General features: G+C 40.4%; 2 protein-coding genes across 6 annotated transcripts in view; one reads left to right on the forward strand and one right to left on the reverse strand.

Annotated features, from left to right (window-relative positions):
• FGF7 (fibroblast growth factor 7) overlaps window positions 1–24,151 on the reverse strand; it is a 28,269-nt gene extending 4,118 nt beyond the window's left edge. The window contains exons 1-2 of one of the 2 annotated variants that reach the window (XM_039358755.1): window positions 23,921–24,151; window positions 22,810–23,399 (exon numbers count right to left, since the gene is read on the reverse strand). In XM_039358755.1, the coding sequence (XP_039214689.1) occupies window positions 22,810–23,095 (286 nt within the window). In that variant the 5' untranslated portion in view covers window positions 23,096–23,399; window positions 23,921–24,151. Of the gene's footprint in view, window positions 1–22,809; window positions 23,400–23,838 lie in introns of both variants that reach the window. The other variant, XM_039358756.1, reaches the window with a different exon arrangement.
• FAM227B (family with sequence similarity 227 member B) overlaps window positions 1–24,285 on the forward strand; it is an 88,176-nt gene that overhangs the window by 23,911 nt on the left and 39,980 nt on the right. The window lies entirely within an intron of this gene.

The following is a 24,285-nucleotide window of genomic DNA, read 5'->3' on the forward strand; positions in this document are numbered from 1 at the left end:
ATCAGGTAAACCCAAGGATATTCAGATTGACTTTATGGCATAGTTTGATGTGGAAACATTGCCATTTAATGGTTTTTCATAAATTGATGTTTTCCTATCAGTATGAAAAGGTTTCCTATGCTAGAATTGCCGTGGATTCTTCTATTCTGACCATGCCTTGTCCATGTTAGCAGTTCTGACAATGGTTATGCAAAAAAGGAAAGGACTATTTGTTTAAAAATACTTCTTTCCTATTTTGGACATGACTTAAAATAAGTCTTATAAGTAGAGAAAAACCTTCAAAAATACATGGGAAAAAGGTTGAGAAAGTAGGCAGAGGACCCCATGGACAACGTTCCTCCAGGCCTTCCTGTCCTCTACCATCTTCTGGAGTCCATTTAAGCTTCAGTGACTCCATCCAGCCGCCTCATTCTCTGTCGTCCCCTTCTTCTATTGCCCTCAATCTTTCCCAGCATTAGGCTGTTCTCCAGTGAGTCCTTCCTTCTCATTAGGTGGCCAAAGTACTTGAATAAACATCAGTATCTTTCTTTAAAAAAAATATGCCAATGGTGCTTTCTTTTCCTTAAAGTACAGCTGTGCAGTTATTCTGAAGTTTAGGAAAAAGCTCATAAAGTGAAAGATTAAATGAACAAGTGAATAGCTAATTAGCTATATGAGTTTCTTTCTATCTCTGGAACCAATAGCTGTTGCTGTCAAAGTTCACAGCAATGGCCAGCTTGACCCTGAAAATAATGACTCTGCTATTCCATTTCTTAATTTATGAGCCATTCTCCTTACAAGTAAATTCATAAATGGTATATTTGAATAGGAAATGATATTTGCTCCCCCCCCAAATGATTTAAATGATAGCTAAGTTCCAGAGAATTAGCGAGAGTTTCATAATATCAGGCATTGCTCCGATGCCAAAGAACTATGCTAGCATTCATACATTTCTCAATAGTATAAATATTTGCATATATACATACATATGAGTATGCATATTGCATATGCTAAGCAATTTATATATAGCATCCTGGGGAGGGCAGTCTTTAGATTTTTTAAAACCACTTGAGGCAGCGCAAATCTTAAATGCAAGGTAAAGCTCTTTGAAACTTGGTGATGACTTATCAGATAAGCATTTGAATAAATATGAAAAATGAATAAGGATGTTAATGTTTAATGAAAGATGCTTAAGTGATCATCTTGTTCCATGATTCATTTTCTGGATGCTATTCATTCACTTTTAAGAGTTTTAAAAAAGTGTACATTCCTTCCTTAATTTCAATATTTAGATAAGAATCGAAGCATGCCGAAGGAGTATTCTAGGTAGAAATCTTCGGAGATTATAATGATGCCATTATTCTTTGAATATAAAATATTTCTAGGTGTAGTCAGTTTAGTTTCTTTTTAGTCTAATTTTGTACCTTAAATATCTTACCAAAGATTTGATGTTTGCAATATACCTTTTGCAGAGCTAAAGTAGAAACAAGGGATCTTTGGTGCTCTCTGAGCTTGGTTGTTTTTTTTTTTGTTTGTTTGTTTTTTGCAGACGTTTCATTACCCAAACTAGATAACAACATCAGTGCTCTCAGCTTATATTTTAGTGGCTTGTCCTGGTTGCATAAGAACAGTGGTGGCGAACCTATGGCACATGTGCCAGAGGCGGCACTTGGAGCCCTCTCTGTGGGCACACGCGCCCCATCCCCGCCTCCCCCCACTCCCCCCTCCTCACCAGCAGCCCTTCTGGATGATAGTCACCCCCGGGCACGGCCCGCATGGAGCAGCGCAGCCAAGCACATGGCAGCAGGGACAAGACTCCACCCTCACGCCCCATCACACATAGATGATGCTGCGGGGCGCGGGCGGAGGGGATGGCTGCCATGACGCTGCTGGGCCACCTGGGCAATCTGATATAGCGGGTTGTTGAGGCAGTGGATGGTCCTGCGGGCAGGTGGGATGGGGGCATAATGGGGGCAGGGCGGGGAGATGGAGCAGGGGCAGGGGCAGAGCAGGCGGGACGGATTTGGGGCTCTCGGTCTCTAAAAGGTTCGCCATCACTGCATTGGAATATTAACTGAGATCAAACCCCACTCTTTACTAGCACTGACGATGTTACTTAGCTTGGATAATGAAACTTCTGCAAGAAAACAGCCAAGCTCAGAGAGCACCAAGGACCCCTCATTTCAACCCTGAGTTACAAATATTCTCCTTTATTGGTAAAGTAGACACCGCCTGGCAAAAAGGGCACTGTTGTTGAGGTATTCCAATATACATTTTACTGATTTCCACACAGACACAGACATTCGTACACAAAATACATTTGGCAAATCTCTCCTTGAAGTGAAAGGCTATTGTGGATATATGTACAGCGCCTATAACTATCTTAGAAGTCCCTTGGAAACTATCCTAACGTAAGTCTGGCAATCATTAATTCTATTCCGCATAACATTTCTAAAAAGTAATATGACACAAGGTTAGTAATATTACTGTCAGAATATACTGGCTAATTTCCAACATTCTCTCCTCATGTGTCATAGAGCCTTTAGTTTTATTAATTTCAAGGACATATTCAAAATTCCTTCCTTCCTTCCTTCCTTCCTTCCTTCCTTCCTCCCTCCCTCCCTCCCTCCCTCCCTCCCTCCCTCCCTCCCTCCCTCCCTCCCTTCTTTCTTTCTTTCTTTCTTTCTTTCTTTCTTTCTCTTGACATTCATTACAAAAAAGATGTTGAAGCTTTGGAATAAGTGCAAAGAAGAGCAGCTAAGATAATTAAAGGCCTGGAGACTAAAACATATGAAGAACAATTGCAGGATTTGGGAATGGCCAGTCTAGAGAAAAGAAGGACTCGGGGGGGGGGGACACGATAGCAATCTTCCAGTATTTGAGAGGCTGCCACATGGAGAAGGGAGTCTATTTTCCAAAGCACCACAAGGCAGGACAAGAAACAACAGATAGAAACTAATCAAGGAGAGAAGCAACCTAGAACTAAGGAGAAATTTCCTAACAGTGAGGACAATTAACCAGTGGAACAGCTTGCCTTCAGATGTTGTGGGTGCTTCATCACTCATGGTTTTTAAGAAGAGACTGGACAGCCACTTGTCTGAGATGATATAGGGTCTCCTGCTTGAGCAGGGGGCTGGACTAGAAGACCTCCAAAGTCCCTTCCAGCTATATTCTGATTAAAATTTAAAAACAATTGTTACAGGCTTGCCTGCTTTAAGATAGACTTCACTGCTGTTCAGAATTGCCATGTTCAACAATTCTACAGTATCCTCTCTCTTTAGGCACGAGAATGTCCTTGAAATCTTGAATGAGATATCCCATGGTATGCTTAGGGTAGATGGTACGGGCAACAACCAGAGCAAACAAACTACTGTATAGAACAGAGGTCCCCAACCTTTTGGGCACCAAGGACCGTTCCGTGGAGAGAAGTTTTTCCGTGGACCGGAGAGGGTGTGGTTTTGTGAGCTGCCTGCATCCCGCAGATGGGGCTTTGCTTGTTTGTGTGGACCGGTTGGTGGCATGCTGCAGCCCAGTACTGGTCCATGGACCGGGGGTTGGGGACCCCTAGTATAGAAAACCAGTGTATTATGCATTTGTATTGCAGCTGCATCAAGGGAAACTAAAGTGCAAGTCTAAAGGAGTCAGCATAAATTTCCCCATAATGTAGAAGGATTGACTAAGCAAAGCAGTCAACAACAATGCAAATTTAGTCCCTCAGCATAACAATGATTCCCCTTTACGCAAACATTAGATAATACAGCTCGGTGTTCTTTAATCACAACCCAGGCTTCCCAACACATAAAGTCAGCTTTTATCAAGTTTTGGGAATTGCGCTGCCAGCTTCTTTTCAGGATGCTTCGTTGATTTCTAGGCACCACTGAGACAAAGTATTGTCGTTTTTCCATCCATTTCCATGTTCTCTTGCTTCCAGAAAGTGGAAGCAAACAAATGTTGGCTACAGAGCAAATTAAGTTTTGTGCAAGAAATCCAAAGTACGACCCAGGTAGTCCTTGACTTACAGCAGTTCATTTGCTGACCGTCTGAAGTTGCCACGGCACTGAAGCAAGTGATTTATGATCATTTTTCCAGACTTACAATGGGTGCAAGCATCCCCATGGTTGCCTAATCGAGACTCAGACGCTTGGCAACTGGCTCATATTTATGACAGTGTTGCAATGTCCTAGGATCGTGGGATCATCATCTCGGGTCATCTTTCGACCAACAAGGTCAGTGGGGAAGCCAGATTCACATAACAATGGTGTTACAACTTGGAATTAAGGAGAAACTTCCTGACAGTGAGGACAATCAACCAGTGAAACAGCCTGCCTCCAGAAATCGTGGGCGCTCCATCACTGGACGTTTTTAAGAAGAGGCTAGACCAGTGATGGCCAACCTTTTAGAGACCGAGTGCCCAAAAACTGGGCCCGCCCCGCTCCACCCCCCCTGCCCGCCCCCGCTCTGCCCCCCATCCCCCACCCCGCCTGCCCACAGGACCACACCCTCTGCCCGCGCCCTGCAGCATCAACTGCATGATGGGATGTGAGGGCAGAGTCTTGTCTACGCTTCCTGGCTGCCATGTCCTTGGCTGCGCTGCTCCGCGTGGGCCATGTTCGGGGGCGACTCTCCTCCAGGGGGGCTGCTGGAGAGGAGGGGATCGTGGGGGGAGGCAAGTCTGGGGCAACGGCACGTGTGCCCACAGAGAAGGCTCTGAGTGCTGCCTCTGCCACCCATGCCATAGGTTCACCACCACTGGGCTAGACAGTCACTTGTCTGAGACGGTGTAGGTTCTCCTGCTTGAGCAGGGGGCTGGACTAGAAGACCTCCCAGGTCCCTTTAGCTCTATTCTATTCTACTAGCTTAACAACTGCAGTAATACACTTAACGACTGTGGCAGAAAAGTCATAAAAGGGGGAAAACTCACTTAACTGTTTTGCTTAGCAACATAAATGTTGGGCTCAATTGTGATCATATGTCAAGGACTATCTGTAATGACGTCTAGCTCGCAAACTAACTCGTCTTTCACCGATGCTGCAGACCCATCTCAAACTGTAGATGATAATTGGCACCCTGGACGAGTAAAGGCTATATATTAATATAAGGGAATGAATACCTTGTTGAAATATAGAGCAGCAATCTAATTTGAAAATTTGCGTGGGGGAAATATTTAGAAGCATTTAGAAATAAGCCTGCGTGATGGAAGTTACAAGGAGCATGAGCTACATAAGCGCATTGAAGCTGCCTTCTACTGGCCTAATAAACACATTGCGTTAAGTTACCGTTTCTTTAACAATGGCTCATTGAATGCACTGTGATTGGCCGGATTTGCATCAGAGGGTCAGCTGTAAACCATGGTTTAAAATTATGGAGAGGGAATTCATACAGTGCAATAAGTCAGAACCACACGGATCACATTTTTTTGACTTGCACCATGTGCGAACCCAGTCAATGAGTTAAATCTGTGGTTCATTTCGCGCTGCTGACTGTGTGGATGTCCAAGAATTTGCTTTGATGGTGTTAGAACTGAATATAGAGTTTTCTCCAGGTCAAACGGAAGATGCATGGTCTTGGCTTCACGGCAGCTGCAAAAAGCTCTCTCTCTTTCACTCTCTGTTTGTGCACGTTGGTGTTTGGTATGTGTGCATGCACGTGTCTTCAAGTGAGAGTTGACATCTACTGACTGCCTGGACAAATGCAGTTTTCTTGGCAAGATTTCAGAATTGTTTTGCCATTGTTTTCTACACCATACTGGCTTTCTATGTCGCTGAACACTTCATCATGACTGATGTTTTGCATTATATTAGGTTTTCAAAAAAACCCCAACCCAATAAAATAAATGCATCGCAGAATATCTTAGAACTATGATAACCGCTGAAACTCTTTTACCTAGAAGCTAACACAATTGTAACTGACGTCCCTGAATGTTACACTAACCAAGGACGGTGAAGAAGTTAGAAAATCTCTCCTTACGACATTAGCAGGCACCAATCTCCTTTTCCTCCTTTTCAGATCAACCACTGAGAGGCAGGCCTTGGGGAACAGCTGTTCTCCAAAGCCAAAAGCAGCAGAAAATAGTTTATTAAATTACACGTAGACTAATGCCGAGAACACAAGGAACAATTTCCCCCAGCCTGGCAGCATCTGTTTCCAGCTGTCAAGAGCTATATGCCATTTCCTTGTGTCTCTGATTTTCTAACCACTTTGATTTCACTGGCACAGACTTGAAGAGAGGGGTCACATGTGGCGGCGACCTTGGATAACAGCAGCTTTCATCACCTTAAAATTGAGAGAAACCCACAAGTTGGTTTTGCCTCCCTAATTTTTTCCCCTGCCAGTTCCTTGAACATTTCCTTTGCCTAACATAGAAGGGCAACAATAGGAAAGGTTTTGAAATGGGTAATGGCCAGGAGTACATTGGAAAGTAGATAGAATATGTAATTGGAAGATGACAAAATCAAATTTGCATCACAGACTCTGCCTTTCCCATAAAAAATAGTAGCAATAGCACTTAGACTTATATAACAGAATATCTACACACAACAAGGAATCGTATAAATATAACCTGTAGAACAGCCTAGTGCACATATTTTGGACAGAGACAAGTTCCCCGATGGTGGGATCCAGCACAAGCCCTAAAGCAGTGGCTCCCAAACTTTTCTCTACCCCTCATCTCTAGAACGCTTCTGATATATTCTCTCACCCCTTACAAAAGTTTGAAATAACGGCAACGAATTATGCATATACACTATAATTTTGAAAACTCAAGTTTTCGCACCTCCTGGAATGTTGTCTCGCACCCCAAGGGGAGGAACCCCTGCACTAACCCTAACCCCTGCATGGAAGAATAAATCTTTGGTCCCAACTCAGACTGGATCTTGGAAAATTATCCTGGGACATATAGATTTACCTTGATTCCCTAATCTCTTAAGTTTTCTATAGCTATGCAATACATCTCAGAGATCCATGCATTATGTTTATAGTATATACTATGATTAAATATTTTATTGCAGTGATTAAACTCACTAGGTATCAACCTTTCATTTTCAAAACATAATTTCAACTATCACGTAAAGCAGTAAGTAATTATTGTAAATTCTCATAAAGTGGTGGGATCCCTCCCGACCTATGCATTTTTGTGGGGATTTGAAAATATATGTCAAGCGCTGGAGAAATCAGGAGATTCAGGCAGTTCAAATCAGTATAAAGATTTATTGCAAACTTAAGCTCTCTACAAAAGTCTGAGCTATTAACAGTCAAGGGAAATGAGAGGGAATAAGACGGCATTCAAGGTGGGCTGGACTTAGATCTCTTGCGAGCACGCAGGGACTCATGACTTATGACCCGTTTGACCCCTCCCTCAGGCTCCGCCTGGTCATCTCCCTACATATATGCTTCAGTGGGATGTGGGGAAGGGAGAAAATAATAACAAAAATTCCTAAAGCGTTCTATGGGGAGTAGTGTAGAGTTACATAACTTAGTTTGCATGACTTGGGCTCTTGCAAAAGAAAAAAAAAAGTTTCGAGTTACTTTGGCTCCATCCTTCGTTCCTTCAGGATCTTTTCCTTTTCTTTGATATCTAATCACATTGCTTTGCAAAATAGAGGCAGAGGAACAGAAAGTAAACAACGCTAATTGTCGCAGCCTAGCAATTACTACATTTTTTCTAAAATGGGCCTTCCAAGCTTCATCTTTTTTTCCAATTTGCATACAAATGGCTGCCTGGGGGCACAATCCAGCCTCTTAATAACAGCTCATGTTGCATTTGCAAAGGCAAGAAAGAGGCTGGACTCCCCACGATGGGGCGAAATAAGGAGCCTGCTCAAAATGGAAGCGTAGCCCCAGTGTTGGCTGGCTGACTCGGAGCCATCACTAGAGTGTCAGTTTTCCTCAATATGATGTTCTTCAGATGTGTTGGAGAAGGCAACTCTTATAATTCCCAGTCTGCGTGCTGTAGGTATAGCGTATCAAGTATGATCTTCAGCTGGCACCAGCCTTCAATAGATTGTAACGAGCTTTCTGACTAACAGAGACCACCAACCACTTTGGCAAAATAATATATGACTTTTTCTGTGATTGCAGAATGAGGAAGTGTTGGAGAATGCATCTCCTGGCAAACCTTCAGCTATTCTCCATTATTCACTACGGCAGCACTACAACTTCCTTCCTTCATGGGAGCTGCAAGGCTTTCAAAAAACGCATGCTCCTCCTTTGTCAGCATCTCTAGAGAGATTTGCAAAAAATTCAGTGTGCTGCAAGAACTGTTCCCATTTTTTTTTTCTTCCACTGGAACTGCAAGGCCAGGGGGTTAATTCTGTTGCTCTTTCTCAGGAGCTTTCAGCAGGAGTGGGCTGGCCCCCCATTAGTAGGAGCTTCAGAGCCTGGTTATATCTGCTGAGTCTGCCCTAAAGTCCTAATCCTAATTATGCACCAACCCTAATTACACATACCACATCTGCTTCCCACGCTGTAGAGGGAATTATCTTATTTTAGCGAGAGTGGACTTTCTCTGTTTGGTGTTCACTCTGTTTCTCGATTTTTATTAATCTTAAGTCCGTCCCCTGCCATTTTGCATCTCTTGGTACTGTTTTGCTAAAACCACCCATGTTAAAATATTCTACATTTTTTCCCCTTAATACATTTTCCCCAGCGTGTCCTTATTTTCTGGCAAACATTTAGAATGTCATCCTGATTCTTTTCTGCTATACTGTCCTGCCTGACTCAACATAGTGCAGGGACTTCCCTCCTGGTCACCATGAATGCCTTCAGCTCTTTGGAAGTCTTCTTCTCCCATCACCCCTCTCCATAGTGATCAACCTCTTTGACTGTCCACACAGACTTCTTAAAAAGGTTTTCTTGACTGTTCAAAGCAACTGAGGCAGTCAAGTGATGAAGAGAGACCAGTATTTCCAGCTGGAGGCTCTTCAGAATGAACCTCTATTGGGCTGATACAGCAGGCTTTTACATCAAAGTGGCCATTGTAGAGGCATATGAGGCCAGCAGCTGTCCTCAAGCCACAGTATTTAGAATAAGTCTAAGAGGTTAACTCTCCTAAAATCAACTCCCAAGATTCTTGTGTTGCACTCTCTGGAGCCTGCTTTCTTACACTCCAGCAGCTGGGCTCAGCTGGTTATACAGTTGGGTAAGATACTGTCCACTAGAGGCTCAGGTTAAAGATTTTAGGAGCTGTATATTTCTTAACACATTTAGGGACCCAGTATTTTAAGTTCTTAGTGGATGAAGGAGTATGTTGTTTTCATCCATGCCCGTGCTTAAGCTACTGTTCCACTGACGTCTTCTGGAGGACAACCTCCTCAAACAGCATTTTATATCAGAGTTATTGGTTTTCATTAGTATTATTTAGAATTTGGCTTTACAATATACCAGAGAAATGTTATTTTCGTTAAAAATGCCAACAACGCGCCCTTCATAATGTATCAGTCAGCTCGATAAAATAATTATTTTGTGTTCCAGGATTGCATCAAAAGAGGCAATCTCTCTCCACTCCTAGAATAACCTTTTAGAATAAAAATAATAACCTTTTTGCCCTTATTGGCTTCAGATGATCATAATCTAATTTATGTCATTCGTTTCATTTTTATCCCAGACTCTGTACTCTCTTGTACAAGCATTCTTATTTGGAATTTTGTGCAGTCTTAAAACTTGCACTTTTTAAAACGTGCTTTCTGATCTTTCTGATTATTCTTATGTTATTTACGTTGCGTTTTTTTCCCCTGACACTGTTCGATCTCAGAGGATGTTAAAGATGTCTGAAGATATGAATTAAATTCAGTGTTATTAGGAATGAATCAATTTCCAGCATATTTATTCACTTTGTTTGAATCATGTTCCAACTTTTCATTGTATTTCCCCCTCTGTTTCTTAGTCTATCATTCTTTAGCTATATTACAATAAAAGACATACAGGTTTAGCTGGTTATGTTGTATAGAATTTTAAATATGTTTCAGCTTGATGTAAATGATTGAAGATGATGTATATTCTAAAGAGTAAATAGTTTATGATTAAATAGCTCATAATTAAAAAAGGGATCAAAGAAAAGGATATTAGATTTGGTCTAGTTTTGTTTTGGATTCAACTTGTTTTTGGAATTTGAAGTAATTCTGTTCGTTAAGCTTTTCATAAAGGCAATCCTTCAGATAACCAGATCTGCAGCCTAGGTATGTAGGGCCTTAAAGGGGATCACCAGCACCCTGAAGTTGTACCTGGAAAATGAATGCGACACTTAAAATAGCAATGTTACTTCATTACATCAAGATACTTCCATGATTGCCAGTGAAGTCTGCATTAGCTGTAGATTCTGGGTATTGTTTATGTAAGAGTAATAATAATAATGAAGTTGGAAAGGACCTTGGAGGTTATCTAGTCCAACCCCCTGCTCAGGCAGGAAAACCTATACCATTTCATACAAATGGCCATCCAGTCTCTTCTTAAAAACTTCCAGTGGTGGAGCATTCACCACTTCTGGAGGCAGGTTGTTCCACTGGTTAATTGTTCTAACTGTCAGGAAGTTTCTCCTTAGTTCTAGGTTGCTTCTCTCTTTGATTGGTTTCCATCCGTTGCTTCTTGTCCTGCCTTCAGGTACATACTAAGTACATACTAAGCATGTTACAATAGTTGAAGCAGGAGGTAAATTGGGCATGAGTGACAATGAGCAGGCCATCCCAATCCAGGAAAAGCCACAGGGACACAGAAGATGCAGCTAAATTTAATCTATCCTAACCGCAACTACTATTTGCCCCTTGAGCAGGAGCTGTGATTCTAGGAGAGTTCCCAGACTATGAGTTACCTTTGACCAGGAGAATGCAAGCCAATTCAAAGTCAGATGGCATTATCTGGGCTGCAGCTAGAAAACCCAAAACTACTGTCTAAAGTCCGTTCTTCCCCATCCTGACCCCAGGTACTGGGTTTAAGGACATTATCAATAGCTAAGCTAAGCTATCCTAAATCCCAGATTTTATGGAATAAAGCAGAACCACTGGCTGATTTAGAATTCCAGAAATTAAACTGCTGGTTGGTAGTATTTCAAAAAGGTTACGTTAAGGAGCCGTTATATCTCTAATTGGACTTTCCACGTGCAGCCTCACCCTCTGCATTTCTCTCGAACTGATAGAGTTATATTTTCTTATCTTGTTTTGTTTTTGTGCATTGCCTTGAATGGGTTTTGCTTACTTGGAACAGCAAGTTACAAAAAAATAATAATAATTAATAGCGAGCGCAGGATTCCTTTTCTCCCAATAATGTTTTCAAACATTTTGCATTTTGAAAAGGGGTAGAAGGGTAAGAGAATCCAATCTGAAAGCCTGTCTGACTGGCATTTTGCCTAACAGAAAACAGGCAGGTACTTATTCAGAAATGGCTGCCAGCATTTTCTGGAGTTTTCCAAAAGCGAATTAAAAGAACGACAACAGTTACTGAATAGAGCTTGACCAGGTGATCTTCATGCAAAATAGGCTTTTCCTGCAGCCCGAGAAAGCAAACAGCCCTCTTCTTTTGTGACTAAATTGTGGAGAAACAGCTGGAGATGTTTCGTGAGAAAGAAAGAAATATTCTGTTAGATGCTGTGACATGCCAATTCTAGGGCATAAATCACCCAGAGCTGATTAAATACGTGTATGGAACATTGTTGGGGTGTCGGAGGCTTAAAGATGATTAAAAAGTCAATGAAAACAAGAGGCAAAAGTTAAAGAGGGCTGAGTGATGATATTAGAAGTGGAGAATCACTTCTAATATAAGGAGAATAATGATTTTGGAGGGAATTCTTTTGGTGAGGAACTGAGAAAAGGCGGGCCAAGGATTTGACTCTGACTTTGCGTTCTTGACGACAATAAGAGATACCCAATATCTATTTTGTAGAAGGTTTAGTTTTAAAATCCAACCAACTAAATCTGGAAAGTATCCAAATGTACATTCATCATCTTTATAGGTATAGAATAGTTGGCAAACTCAGCAACTCTTAAGACTTGCTGGCTGAGGAATTCTGGGAGTTGAAGTCCACAAGTCATAAAGTTGTCAAGTTTGGAGACCCCTGGTATAGACCATACCGAGACCTCTCCGTGACCGAGATTCACTACTTTCCTTTGTGTCAGTGCTGTTGCGAAGAGCACAGCTCAGATTTCTATTGAAAGTTTGTGGTGGAAGCTTCCAAAGGGTGGGTTGAATTGACTGCATCCTTTGGCTACCCTAATCACGCCTTTTAGGCCAGCACCACCCACATTTTTTAGTCTACTGTCTGCCTGTGAAACCAAGAAGAAAATGGTGGTTTTGGGATGCTGTCCATTGAAAGAATTCTTGAATTCATTATCATGGTTTATGGTGGTACAGAAGTGGATTTACTCCAACGTAATAATAGTTTCATTTCTCTAATCCACATACTGATTCAGTTAAAGGTTCTACACATTATAAAATCACATCCACATCTCTAACCTGTTATTTAGTTGGTAGTTTATGAATTTCTTTGCACATATGAAACATGGTGTACTTTTTGAGAGCTGCTGGATAAGGTCAAAGTCTTCAGAGCTTTTTTTTTTCCCCAAAAGAAATTGTACATTATGTTTCCACACAAATGTGCAGAAAAAAGTTGCCAAAAGATGAAATACAAATAGAAAGTAATCCAGTTAAATCAGCATTTTATACTATTTTGTAGTAGCAGTAGAAAAGTCTCAGGAACCTAGAATCTAATAATAATAAAATCTATTAACAATATTAATAATAATAACAACAACTACAATAATAATAATCAATGAGCAGTGACAAAATAAAACTGACAAGAAAAATTACCACTTGTAATCTAATATATGTATTTGTACTGAGCAAAAACCTCAATCGGCAGGCCTTAGGAAAAATCACCAAAACCACGAAACAAAGATCTTACAAATATAGCAGATGCTTAAAGAGAGAAAATGTTTTTATCTCAACGGGAAGTTATGATGTAAATAGAGTTAGTCTATTATTAGTGTTCTTGCCTCCTGTAATGGGTCTCAAAAGAAGAGAGTCAGATCTTTTGAATAACACAAGAACTAATCCAGGGAGAAACAGCAATGCAATTAATAATAACAACCATCTTTGACAGGCATTAATTTCTCTATATAGACAGATGGCGGGATAAATTCAGTGTAACCAGATGTTATGATCTTTGGCCTTTCCGTCGGCACACATTTATCCAAAAATTGTAAATGTGTCCCCAAATAGAACCCACTAAGTTTTTCCACAAGTACAGTAATTGTCTAATTAAATTCCAACAGTCTGAGGATTGGGGTTTTTTTTTTTTGTTATTTGATAACTTCCTAAGAAGGAGAGAAACTCCTTTATTACCTGAAATATGCCTATTAATTTGAAGGAAACAGGGTTATACCAGTCAAAGATCATGGCCCAATGTGGTTAAAAGGCTGGGTAAGCAATATTGTGAATTTAAATGGACTCCAGAAGATGGTAGAGGACAGGAAGACCTGGAGGAACATTGTCCATGGGGTTGCGATGGGTCGGACACGACTTTGCAATTAACAACAACAACAAGCAATATTGAGCCAAAGGAACAAGCGATGTTCAGGATGCTGAACTGCTGAATTCTGTTACAGTTGAGCTACAGTTTTTTTTTAAAGTTGATTTCATATATTCAGGAACCTAACACATCCGTAAGACAATCCTGATTTCATTTTTGATTTGTTTGCCTTCTTGTGAATTCTACGTGCTAGATATCCATTTCCAAAATATCAACATCATTTGTTACAGAGAAGATTGTCCATGCATACCAATGATTAAAATGGCATTATAAACCATCATAGGCTAACTGTATGGCAGCTACGGTTAGCGTCTAGTATGTTTTTAAAAAGTTAAACTGTGAATTTCTTAGGAACTATTTAGATTAAAAAACATATTGTATTCTGGCAAAAGACAGTTGCCAAAAAGAGTGATACACCTGACATCTATGAAAAAAAAAAAGGGCCTGGCAAATGAAAAAAGATATTTTGTTCGCCTACTTTAAACAGCTATAATGAATCAATCTTCTTAGTTCAAAGAGCAAAACAATCTATTTTCTTTTGGAAGTGTTGATGTGATGTGGGTAGCAATGCTCAAAAAATAAGGCTATATATAACGTAATCTTTCAACTGAGTACCAATGTGTTTTTATTTGATCAGAGCGACAAGCCAGATAAAATGGTTTTACCATTTTTGAAAATATATAAGAAAATGCATAGGGAAGCCTTTGCAGTGTTTCCCCCCCCTTCTCCCCCCAGGAAGGGTTCTAGGTCATCAGGAAACCTAGATCACAGGGGGTTGTGGGAAAACATTGGAGAAGGGGTAGCTATGTAGGCCTCCTTGAGCTGCCAAATGGAAAATCAGATACAAGTCTAATGAAATAAACGTAAAATAACTACAGAAAGGACCAAATTGATATCAGTGTATGGATCAAGTAGAGTAAATAAACCACATTTGCTTGTGATTCAACTATTGAGTCTGATTATAATAATACAATATAACTTTTGTACAGAACCTCAGTGTACGTGTTGAAAACTCAATTTATCTCAAGGATTCTTACATCAAGAGCAGTTTGGATTAGTGATTGAGACACCAACCTAGGAATTGGAAGACCGGGAGTTCTAGTCCTTCCTTAGGCACAAAGCCAGTTGGGGGATCTTGGACCAGTCATTCTTTGTCACTCTAGGACAGGGGTAGGCAACCTTGGCTCTTTTATGACTCGTGGACTTCAACTCCCAAAATTCCTGAGTCAGTCCACGAGTCCTAAAAGAGCCATGGTTGCCTAGCCCGGCTCTCAGAAGAAGGAAATGGCAAACCACTTCTGAAAATCTTGCCAGGAAAATGGCAGAGACGGGTGCAGGCGGTCCCCAGTAGGCAATGTTGACTTGAAGGCACACACCAAAAACAAAACAAGCATGCCATTAGCTCCGAATGTAGGTCAGTGCCCGTATTCACATGTTAAAAGATGGAGAATTGAAGATGAGATAAAACAGTTTGCATCAGCTTTGTACATAAGCAGAGGCTTTCTTGGTTGAACATTAGGCTCTAGCTATTATTATTATTATTATTATTATTATTATTGCACTGAAATTTTAGTAGGTATGATCTGATATTATTTGAAATGGAACTGGGTACAATTAACCATCCACCGATCATACTCTCATATATTAATTTTTTCTCTGAAATCACTTGGCTCTTTTTGGATTCGGAAACAAGCGGTAGTGACCCAGGACACATGAAGGAAAGGAAGATGGAGGATAGAATTAATATTTCTGGAAGAATTTTTTTTTTTGTCTGACATACTATGGCTTTTTTAAACTGATTAATATCCTATCATTGGAAAGGAGAGTGTAACACAGAAAGGAAAGACCAAAAAAAAACAAAACCTCATTAAGAGGTCAGGACTTTGTTCCACATCTATTTTGAGGCAAATGTCTTCCTTGGGAGTGTTTTTTTGGCTTTTAGTCCTCAAGCTGAAGAGCAGTGATTTATGTCAACCACAGAGTGATTTATTTCAAGCTGTTGGTGGCCTGGTCAATCATTATTCATTAAATTTATTGTCCAAGATGTTAGTAAAAATAGATGTCCTTATTGGTGCCGGTCAGAATTAGAGATCAGAGACGTTTAAGCTGCTTATCACTCTATAGCTTTTCATATTTTCTCCAGGATATTAAACAACAGCCTGGAATTATATCTTAAACATTAAATGCAACTTGAAGCAAACAAAAGAGTCCCCCCCCCCTTATTGCTAAACTTATGTGTCACCATTTCCTATGAAATTTACACCCAGGCCGCCCAGTTTGAGAGCTGTTTATTATTATCCGATGGTTGCACGGATTTCTTTATACTCATTCCCAGAGTGAAAGCTATGGTAAACCAGGTTCTCGGGAGACCTGATGTGGATTTTTGTATGAATTCTATGAGATTGAAGTAGTATATTTATCGGAAGGGGTTTGGTAGCATTTCAGACCGTTCCAGCTCTCCTTGCTGGAGGGATGCATCTTCTGGTTTAGCAGAAATTGCAGCAAGCCCCCAAGGGCAATCCATCATAACCCTGGCAATGGGGAAAGTTCTCCGTGCCAGACAAAAATTCCGAACCCCATCCGATAAATATGCTACTTGGCTGACCTACATGGCTCTATGGCCTAATAAAATCCATGCAAATGTGAGCCGTGCTGGAACCAAAGCATCTCCCAGGAGATCAATGGTGTGGGCTGTGTGTGGTACTGCAGGGCTTCATCTCCGAAAGGTAGCTGGCGCTGTGCATTCTTATGCAAGGTCCCACACCCTCCTGGCTTCAACAGAGTTGTTAGGTGAGCTATAGCTGTATGCAAAAGTTTCTAGTAGTGGATAAATCTAGATCAAATGCTAAGTTTCTCTGGATCCCTAAGTGTTCAGAAGCTGGCACAAACTCTTCAGGGCATAAAGGTAATTGCTATATGTTTCTGCAGATCTGAACACCCTGTCTGTATATGTGCCATAGTTTACAGCAGGGACCTCCAAACTTGACAACTTTAAGACTGAGGAATTTAAGACATGCTGGCTGGGGAATTCTGGGGGTTGAAGTCCACAAGTCTTAAAGTTGCCAAGTTTGGAGAACCTCTAGTTTACAGATTAAAATTAAGGAAACTGACTATGATAGAGGCCAAAGTTTGACTAGCCATTCAATCAGAACATAACTTCATACTTGATAGTGGTTTAAGATGGCTAGAAACCAGGAGGCTGTGAGTTCTAGTTCCTTCTTAACTCAAGTCTCCTGCTTGAGCAGGGGGCTGGACTAGAAGACCTCCAAGATCCCTTCCAGGTCTATTCTATTCTATTCTATTCTATTCTATTCTATTCTATTCTATTCTATTCTATTCTATTCTATTCTATTCTACTCTACTTTACTCTACCCTACCCTACCCTACCCTACTCTCTACTCTACTCTACTCTACTCTGTTCAAAATGTGATCAACGGGCTGAAAGCAACTATTTACAAGTAATGCCTTAGTTATTTTACATTCCTGGTCATCAACCAAAACATTACTCTATTTTCAATGGTCTGGTTGTATCCCAACTTTATTGGATCATCATTTGTGCAGGCATCATAGCCACCTATGTTACATGGCAGATTGTGTATGTGATTCCTGATTGGCTAGGATCTCATGTCTCTCATGAACAAAAAATATACTAGCAATTATATTTTAAATGGCTTTTCGAAATATGGAAAAACGGAGCAGCACTGCTCCTTTCAAATCTTAATAATGTCCATATTAAAAATGAAACTTGTGAAAATTGAATGCGATAACTGTGGCTTAGTGATGTCAAATATTTTACCATTTTTCTCTCATTGTTCAAAAAACTATAAAACATTAGAATCGAGTATATATAATCAAATGCGGAGCACGGTCATTCTGATTCTGGACGATGATGTCATTTGCTCTTCTATTATATTCTCATAGGATTGCATTTTTCTGTAATTGATGAGGGTTGAAGTAAACGCCCACTGTGTATAATGGAGAAAGACAAAGATATGTAGAATGTATATTATGAGGACATCAAAGGGATATAATAGTTATTAAAAGAGGTGTGCATGTTAGACATTCTTCTTTTAGCAACCAGTACTGATGATTCTTTTCAATTTTGGACATCTTAGGTTAGAAAGGATTGGCTTAGGTCTGCTATTTATTTTGTGCAGCACCTAGATGTATGTGATAAAAGTTTCTCTCACGCACACATTTTATACATCAGTGGTTCAACTACGCATTTTTATGTGGGTGTGAAATCCCAAATGCACAACTTTGTTACGGATAAGTATCATCCTGTTCTGTATTCCTACAATTTGCTTTATACCAGTCTAACTGAAAACAGAAACCTCCCACATGTTTCCAGCTTTAGGGATCTGTCACTTTAATCATGAGAAAATCCAGGCCTGTTGATAGCAATGAGGTCACACTTTCAGCCTCTGTTCATTTAAAGCACATGGCCGAAGCAGACAAATTGGTTTTGGTATATTGCTTTGGGTACCTTAATAAGATCTTCAGCAGGATTTCCACCCAGGATATTGGCTAGACTGACTTACAATATTAAAAGAATAAATATTTATTTGAAAATACAAGAAATGTTCAGGTTGAGTTTCCCTCCAAGAGCTGACCAAGAGCAAGGTTCTACATTTAGGCAAGAAAAACCAAATATACAAGTACAGCATAGGTGGCACCTTGCTCAATAGTAGTAACTGTGAGAGGGACCTAGTAGACAATCACTTAAATAGGAGCCAGCCGTGTGCTGCAGCTGCCAAAAGAGCCAACACAGTGCTAGGCTGCATTAATAGGGATAGAATCAAGATCATGTGAAGTATTAATACCACTTTACAAGGCCTTGGTAAGGCCACACTTGGAATACGGCATCCAGTTTTGGTCACCACGATGTAAAAAAGATGTTGAGACTCTAGAAAGAGTGCAGAGAAGAGCAACAAAGATGATTAGGGGACTGGAGGCTAAAGCATATAAGGAACAGTTGCTGGAATGGGGTATGTCTATTTTAATGAAGAGAAGGACGAGGGGGGACATGATAGCAGTATTCCAATATCTCAGGGGCTGCCCCAAAGAAGAGGGAGTCAAGCTATTTTCCAAAGCGCCTGAAGGCAGGACAAGAAGCAACGGATGGAAACTGATCCAGGAGAGAAGCAACCTAGAACTAAGGAGAAACTTCCTGACAGTTAGAACAATTAACCAGTGGAACAACCTGCCTCCAGAAGCGGTAAATGCTCCAATACTGGAAGTTTTTAAGAAGAGACTGGACAGCTATTTGTCCCAAATGGTATAGGGTTTCCTGCCTGAGCAGAGGATTGGACTAGATGACCTCCAAAGTCCCTTCCAACTTTACTATTGCTATTATTATTACTTTTTAAAGAGGAAGCTCAATAGATATGTTATAATTCAGATGTTGAGTGAAGGGAAATCAAGGTGGATGTTGGTAGCATTTTTTGTAGATCTGTTTGTATACAGAGACTTCTAAGTTGGAGGATCTTCCATTGGCCTTACAGGTATCTTATGGGCAGCTGCGTGGACAAGACTTAGAGCAGGGGTCTCCAGCCTGGGCAACTTTAAGACTTGTGCACTTCAGCTCCCAGAATTCCCCATGCTGGCTGAGGAATTCTGGGAGTTGTAGTCCACAAGTCTTAAAGTTGCCAAGGTTGGACACCCCCAACTTACAGTGAATGGTTCTTAGTGAGAATAGAAACATATAAACAGGTGTGTTTTGAAATCTGTACTTCCAAGAGGGCAGAACAGCTAATGACATATTAACGTCACTTCAACTTGTTATCCTCACGATATATTGAAGTTATAGTTTCCCGGATTCCCAGCAAGAACAGGCAATAGGAACACTGGAACCAGTAATCCCAACTCCACTGCAGAGAATGAAGTTGGGAGAGAGTTGCACTAGTAGCTAAATTAATCCAACCCACTTCCAACCACTCACTTCCAAAACTTGTCAATAAAACTGCAGGAATACGTCCAGGTGTTGGCCAAGAGTCAACAATGACTCAAAAGCGCTCTCTCTCTCTCTCTCTCTCTCTCTCTCTCTCTCTCTCTCTCTCTCTCTCTCTCCCTCTCCCTCCCTCCCTCTCTCTCTCTCAAACACGCACACACACACACACACACACACACACACACAAAGTACATCAACACAAAAGTAATAGAGAAAAAATTCACACCTTCTGTTAAGAGAATATATACATTTAAATAGGAGACTCTAGCTAAAATCCTTATTCATAGGGTGAACTTTAAGGAGGAATTTAAGAGAGAGAAGGCCAGGAGAGCAAATGAAGTTTAAAAGAGCAACCACGAGGAATTAGGAAAGGACACGCCTAGACAAAGGAATGAGTCTTTGTATATATGTATGTGTGTGTAGATCAAGGAAAGCTCTGAATGTAAAAGCTATCTAAGGTATATTTTTAGATTTAGATAAAGATACGGACAAGAAGGCTGTATAGAGATAATGGCGTCTTGTATGTTCATAATGGGATTCTGGATAATTCTCATTCTGAAATCTCATTCTGAATGAGGCAATCGAATGCTTTGGGTAATGGAATAGAAATAAAACAAGCTTTGATTAGTCAATGGGCTGCAAGTGATGGCAGTAGTGGAGACGCCGGATAGATCATGATTATCTGTCAAGAAAATACTAAAAATATTTCTGGTTTTGCTCAGATACGTATCCACCCTATTGGATACTCTGTTGACAAAAGAAAATAACTAAGATGCTCCTAAGGGGTGGCCTTTATGGCTGTTAATTATTAATCCCAGTGGAACCATGAACACCAGGGTTGGAATCACATGACTCTGTCAATAGTGGGATACATTTAATGCCCCAGGAGATGAAAGCTGGGGTGTCTTTCTGTCTTTGTCCGAAGAGATGAAGAAGGCGACCTTCTAAATGGAATGTGAGGTTCATTATCTGAGCAGAAAAAAAGTAAGTTGTCTCTCCACTGCTTTTCCACACTGCCCTTATTTCGGGAATGAAGTTTATACCATGAGGTTTATACATATGTACACACACGCACACAAACACGCACACGGACAAGACGATATGTTTTTGGGAACACCAGAAAAGGGAGAGTCTTAGAATAGGACTGAGGGGAGGAGCAGACAGGGTGAAGACAACGTGAAGCATCCTTTCCTACCCGCATCCTTTTCCAGCAATCCCAAGATTGTACAGATATTTGCTTGTAACTGTGGTGTCCCTGGAGGAAAGGTTAGGCTTGGGACACAGAGTAGAACCTTTTTGAGGTCTCCTTAACTGTGGGGACCAAGGGTAGGAGGCGGCTGAAAAGAACCACTTTTCTAGCCACCGTGTCTCTTATTCTACACAGCGTATCTCTTATTTTACACTCTGTTAATTGCTCCTTATGCGAGCACAGTGTGGTTCTCCTCTCACACTTGGAAACCCACATTACCTGACCAGGTAATGAATTGGAATGAAATTACAAATTGACAAAAAAGAAGTAATCTGTACCAGATGAACCACACCAAAGGTGGTCATTCGTTCTTGTGTCCCAGTTTCATCAACCAGAATTCCAGGAGCTCATGTCAAACCTGCACGCAGGTAAAGATTTTTGGGGGCAGTTTGATTAGTTTCCCCCCCCTCCCTGTCATAGCTTACTGAGAACCTCTTTACATCCTTCAGAGGAATTTTAAAGATTTGGAATTCTGGATTCCAAACCCTGGTTTTTGAATGTGAGACTTTGACATCACTGTGACCCGATCCGGTATGTTTTGGATAAGTGCGTTGATCAATTTATTTTAATGCATATTTTCCTAAAGTTGGAGGGGAAGTCTCCTCCTTTTTGAGTTTTAATTCTGTGGCAAGATACAGTGGAGAGCAATAATACATATTATAAGGCTGAAGTAAGTACAGTTACATTTACTTCAAACTGATATACATTCCAACACACCCTTCATGTACATACGCTTGTGATGTATTGCATGATTCGTCATTAATCTCTGGTCTTTTTATCCTGTAATTGATCTGTTGGCTTCATTAACTTCAATGTTTTAACCCATATAAGAAATTCAGTTATTCTAGGTGTGCACCCTTTTTAAAAGAGCCATATAATCCAACCGAGGTCTAACTTGACCAGCGGAGATTGAAGTAAAGTATATTTTGTATCATTATTGGTCACTATGAGGTGCTAGAAATCCATCCAAAGAAATAGGGGGTAAAGAAATAAAACATGATAATAGCTTATTTTCAACGTTGCAGGAATTGAGGCACAAAAATATAGATACAAGTTGTGTTACTTTTATGCATTTTGATGTGGCAAAGCAGTGGGAGATTACAGAAGAGCCGAATAAAAATGGCTTATTTTGGTTTTAGGTTCTTATACTAAGATTTTATCTATTTGTACTAATTGATTCCATGTAGTAATGACCTGAACTAATATAAGAATCAGTTTTAAAAGACAGGTATGTTATACAGAATGTTATAAATTATGCCTGGTAGCGTAATTTTTTAGATGCAGAACTGCGTAAAGTATACTTTTGACCTGCCCAGGTCAATATTAAATGTAAACAAAGGAGTTACTGATCTATGCTTCCCTTATACATTTTTCCTTTACATTCATTTTTTTTAATAAATTATCTCAAGCCTGATATAAAACTATTAATATTAGCAAGAAAATCCTGCATTTCAGGATTTTCTTACCGGAATCACATCACAGATCAAATTTATAACACTATTTATATAATTAATACTTACGAATAAAAAAGGAATGAATATTGGACTTAAAATATTCATTTATCGGTTCTCTTGTAGGTTTTAAAATAATGTTCAGCTATAGGAAAAAAATGTTTGATTGTCAAAAAAAAAAGCATTGCGTTTTTATTATATTCATGGGCCATTCCAATCTGGTAAACTATCGTGTGGTTTTTATCATGACCTATTCTCCCTCTTTAAATTTGACTTGCGGTCAAGTGTTGATATGACTGTTTAGAAACTCCAGACCAATATCTATAAGGGAACTTGTATTTCAACCCTAAAAATCCCGTCCAATCTGTATCATTTGAGACCTTAATACATACCAGCCTTAATTCACTTGTTATACTGGGCTTTCTCTGCTAATAGTTACCAGCTGTAAGTAATACATTAGCCGATCTGTAACATAGTGGAAACATATTATTTAAAACGATGCCTTTTAAATAAATCAAGACCAAATGCCCTTGTCATATGATTCATAGGAAAATGCTTAATTGCTAGTGTGGCCAGTATCTTCTGCCCTCATCCTTTACTTAGCCCCAAACAACTGTTACAATGGCCTGGAGTTTTCAGTTCATCTCGAGGAAAAGAGATTACTCACTGTAGTTGCTGTTAAGATCCCGTACTCCTTTGATTTTGCCTCTCTTGTCAATCTTGACGTACCACTGAGTTCGACAGAACAGCCTTCTGACTCTTACATTCCCCCCTTCCATATAATCGTAGCTTCTAGTATGTCGCTCCGGGGAGGAACAGTTTACATTTGTAGCCATTTGCTCTGGGTTCATGTCATTGCAAGCTAAGGATAGAGCACCCACCAGGAAGATAAGGTAAAAATATGATCTGTAGAACAAAGTTGGCAGGATCCATGTCAATATCCATTTGTGCATTATAGTGCAGTGTTCTGGGTGCTCACGAACAACATAATGAAAAAAAATCCGTCTTCAGTAGCTCGTCGTTCCGTGGTCATTGACCTGTCCTCTGTTTTTCCCTGGATTTGTAAAGTGACTTAACCGGCAACTGTGCTTCCTCTTGCAAACGAAACAACAACAACAACAAAACTTCTTTTCAAATATTGGTTTTAGAGAGAATCACCCCTTTAAATATCCTCTATCCAGGATTTCCTTCAAAGAAACAGGTTGCAATATCCTCCGCTGCTGTAACTTCTTTTGCTACTCATATTCGCTGCTCGCACTGAAAGCAAAAGATCCATCAGGAAATTGGTACACATAAATAGTTATGATCATTACATAAGCAATGAATAAAACAGTAAGAAGGCAAAATGTTTATGCAGACACGTTAGCAATGGTCTAGGACGCTACCATAGCCTCCCCAACCTCGATAACGCTCTTGGGCTCGCATGTCCTTTGCCGTTCTCTCTGCTCCTTACGATTCAGCTCAGTTGCCAGACTTTTCTGCAGAAAGCCACTCTTTCAACCCTCTATCATTTGATTGCTTCACGGGTCTATTACGTTAGGAAATCCCTACAGGCTCGCTCCTATAACCCAGTTTTAATTATCAGGAGAACTGGATAACATTTCTCCCTATTTTTACACACTCCACTCTCTCACACACATGCACAAACCCAGAGATTTATTGCTGCTGGCTCCTAAGAAAGTGTCAGGAGCCTTACCTCTGATATTACAGAAGAGTGAGGATGGCAAACGTTAGCAGCTAAGCAGACTGTTGAAAAGTTTTCAAGACAGATGACTTACTTGCTCCTGTTGATAACAGCTGGACCCAAAAGTATTCCATTTCTGCTGTTTGCCTTTTGCAACATGAGAGGTCCTACTGTAGCTCCAAACTTCCCTAGCTCAGAAAAGACTGCGACAGGATCATAATTGTTTCCATAAATCAACATGCGCAAGAGGGTGTGTGCCTATACACTTGTGTGTGTGTGTGTGTGTGTGTGCGCGCGCGCGCTTGAGAGAGAGAGAGAGAGAGAGTGAGTGAGGCAGAGAGGGAGAGTGAATGTGTTGTCTTTAGCTTATTTAGTATTATTATTTTTTTTTAAAGGAAAACCTTTGCTGACCTCTCTTGGAAGCAATTAGGACATAACCAGTCAGCTGTCAGTGGAATA

The sequence above is a fragment of the Crotalus tigris genome, unplaced genomic scaffold (assembly GCF_016545835.1).
Source record: "Crotalus tigris isolate CLP2741 ecotype Arizona unplaced genomic scaffold, ASM1654583v1 scf7180000019068.10715455, whole genome shotgun sequence".
NCBI classification, from domain to species: domain Eukaryota; kingdom Metazoa; phylum Chordata; class Lepidosauria; order Squamata; family Viperidae; genus Crotalus; species Crotalus tigris.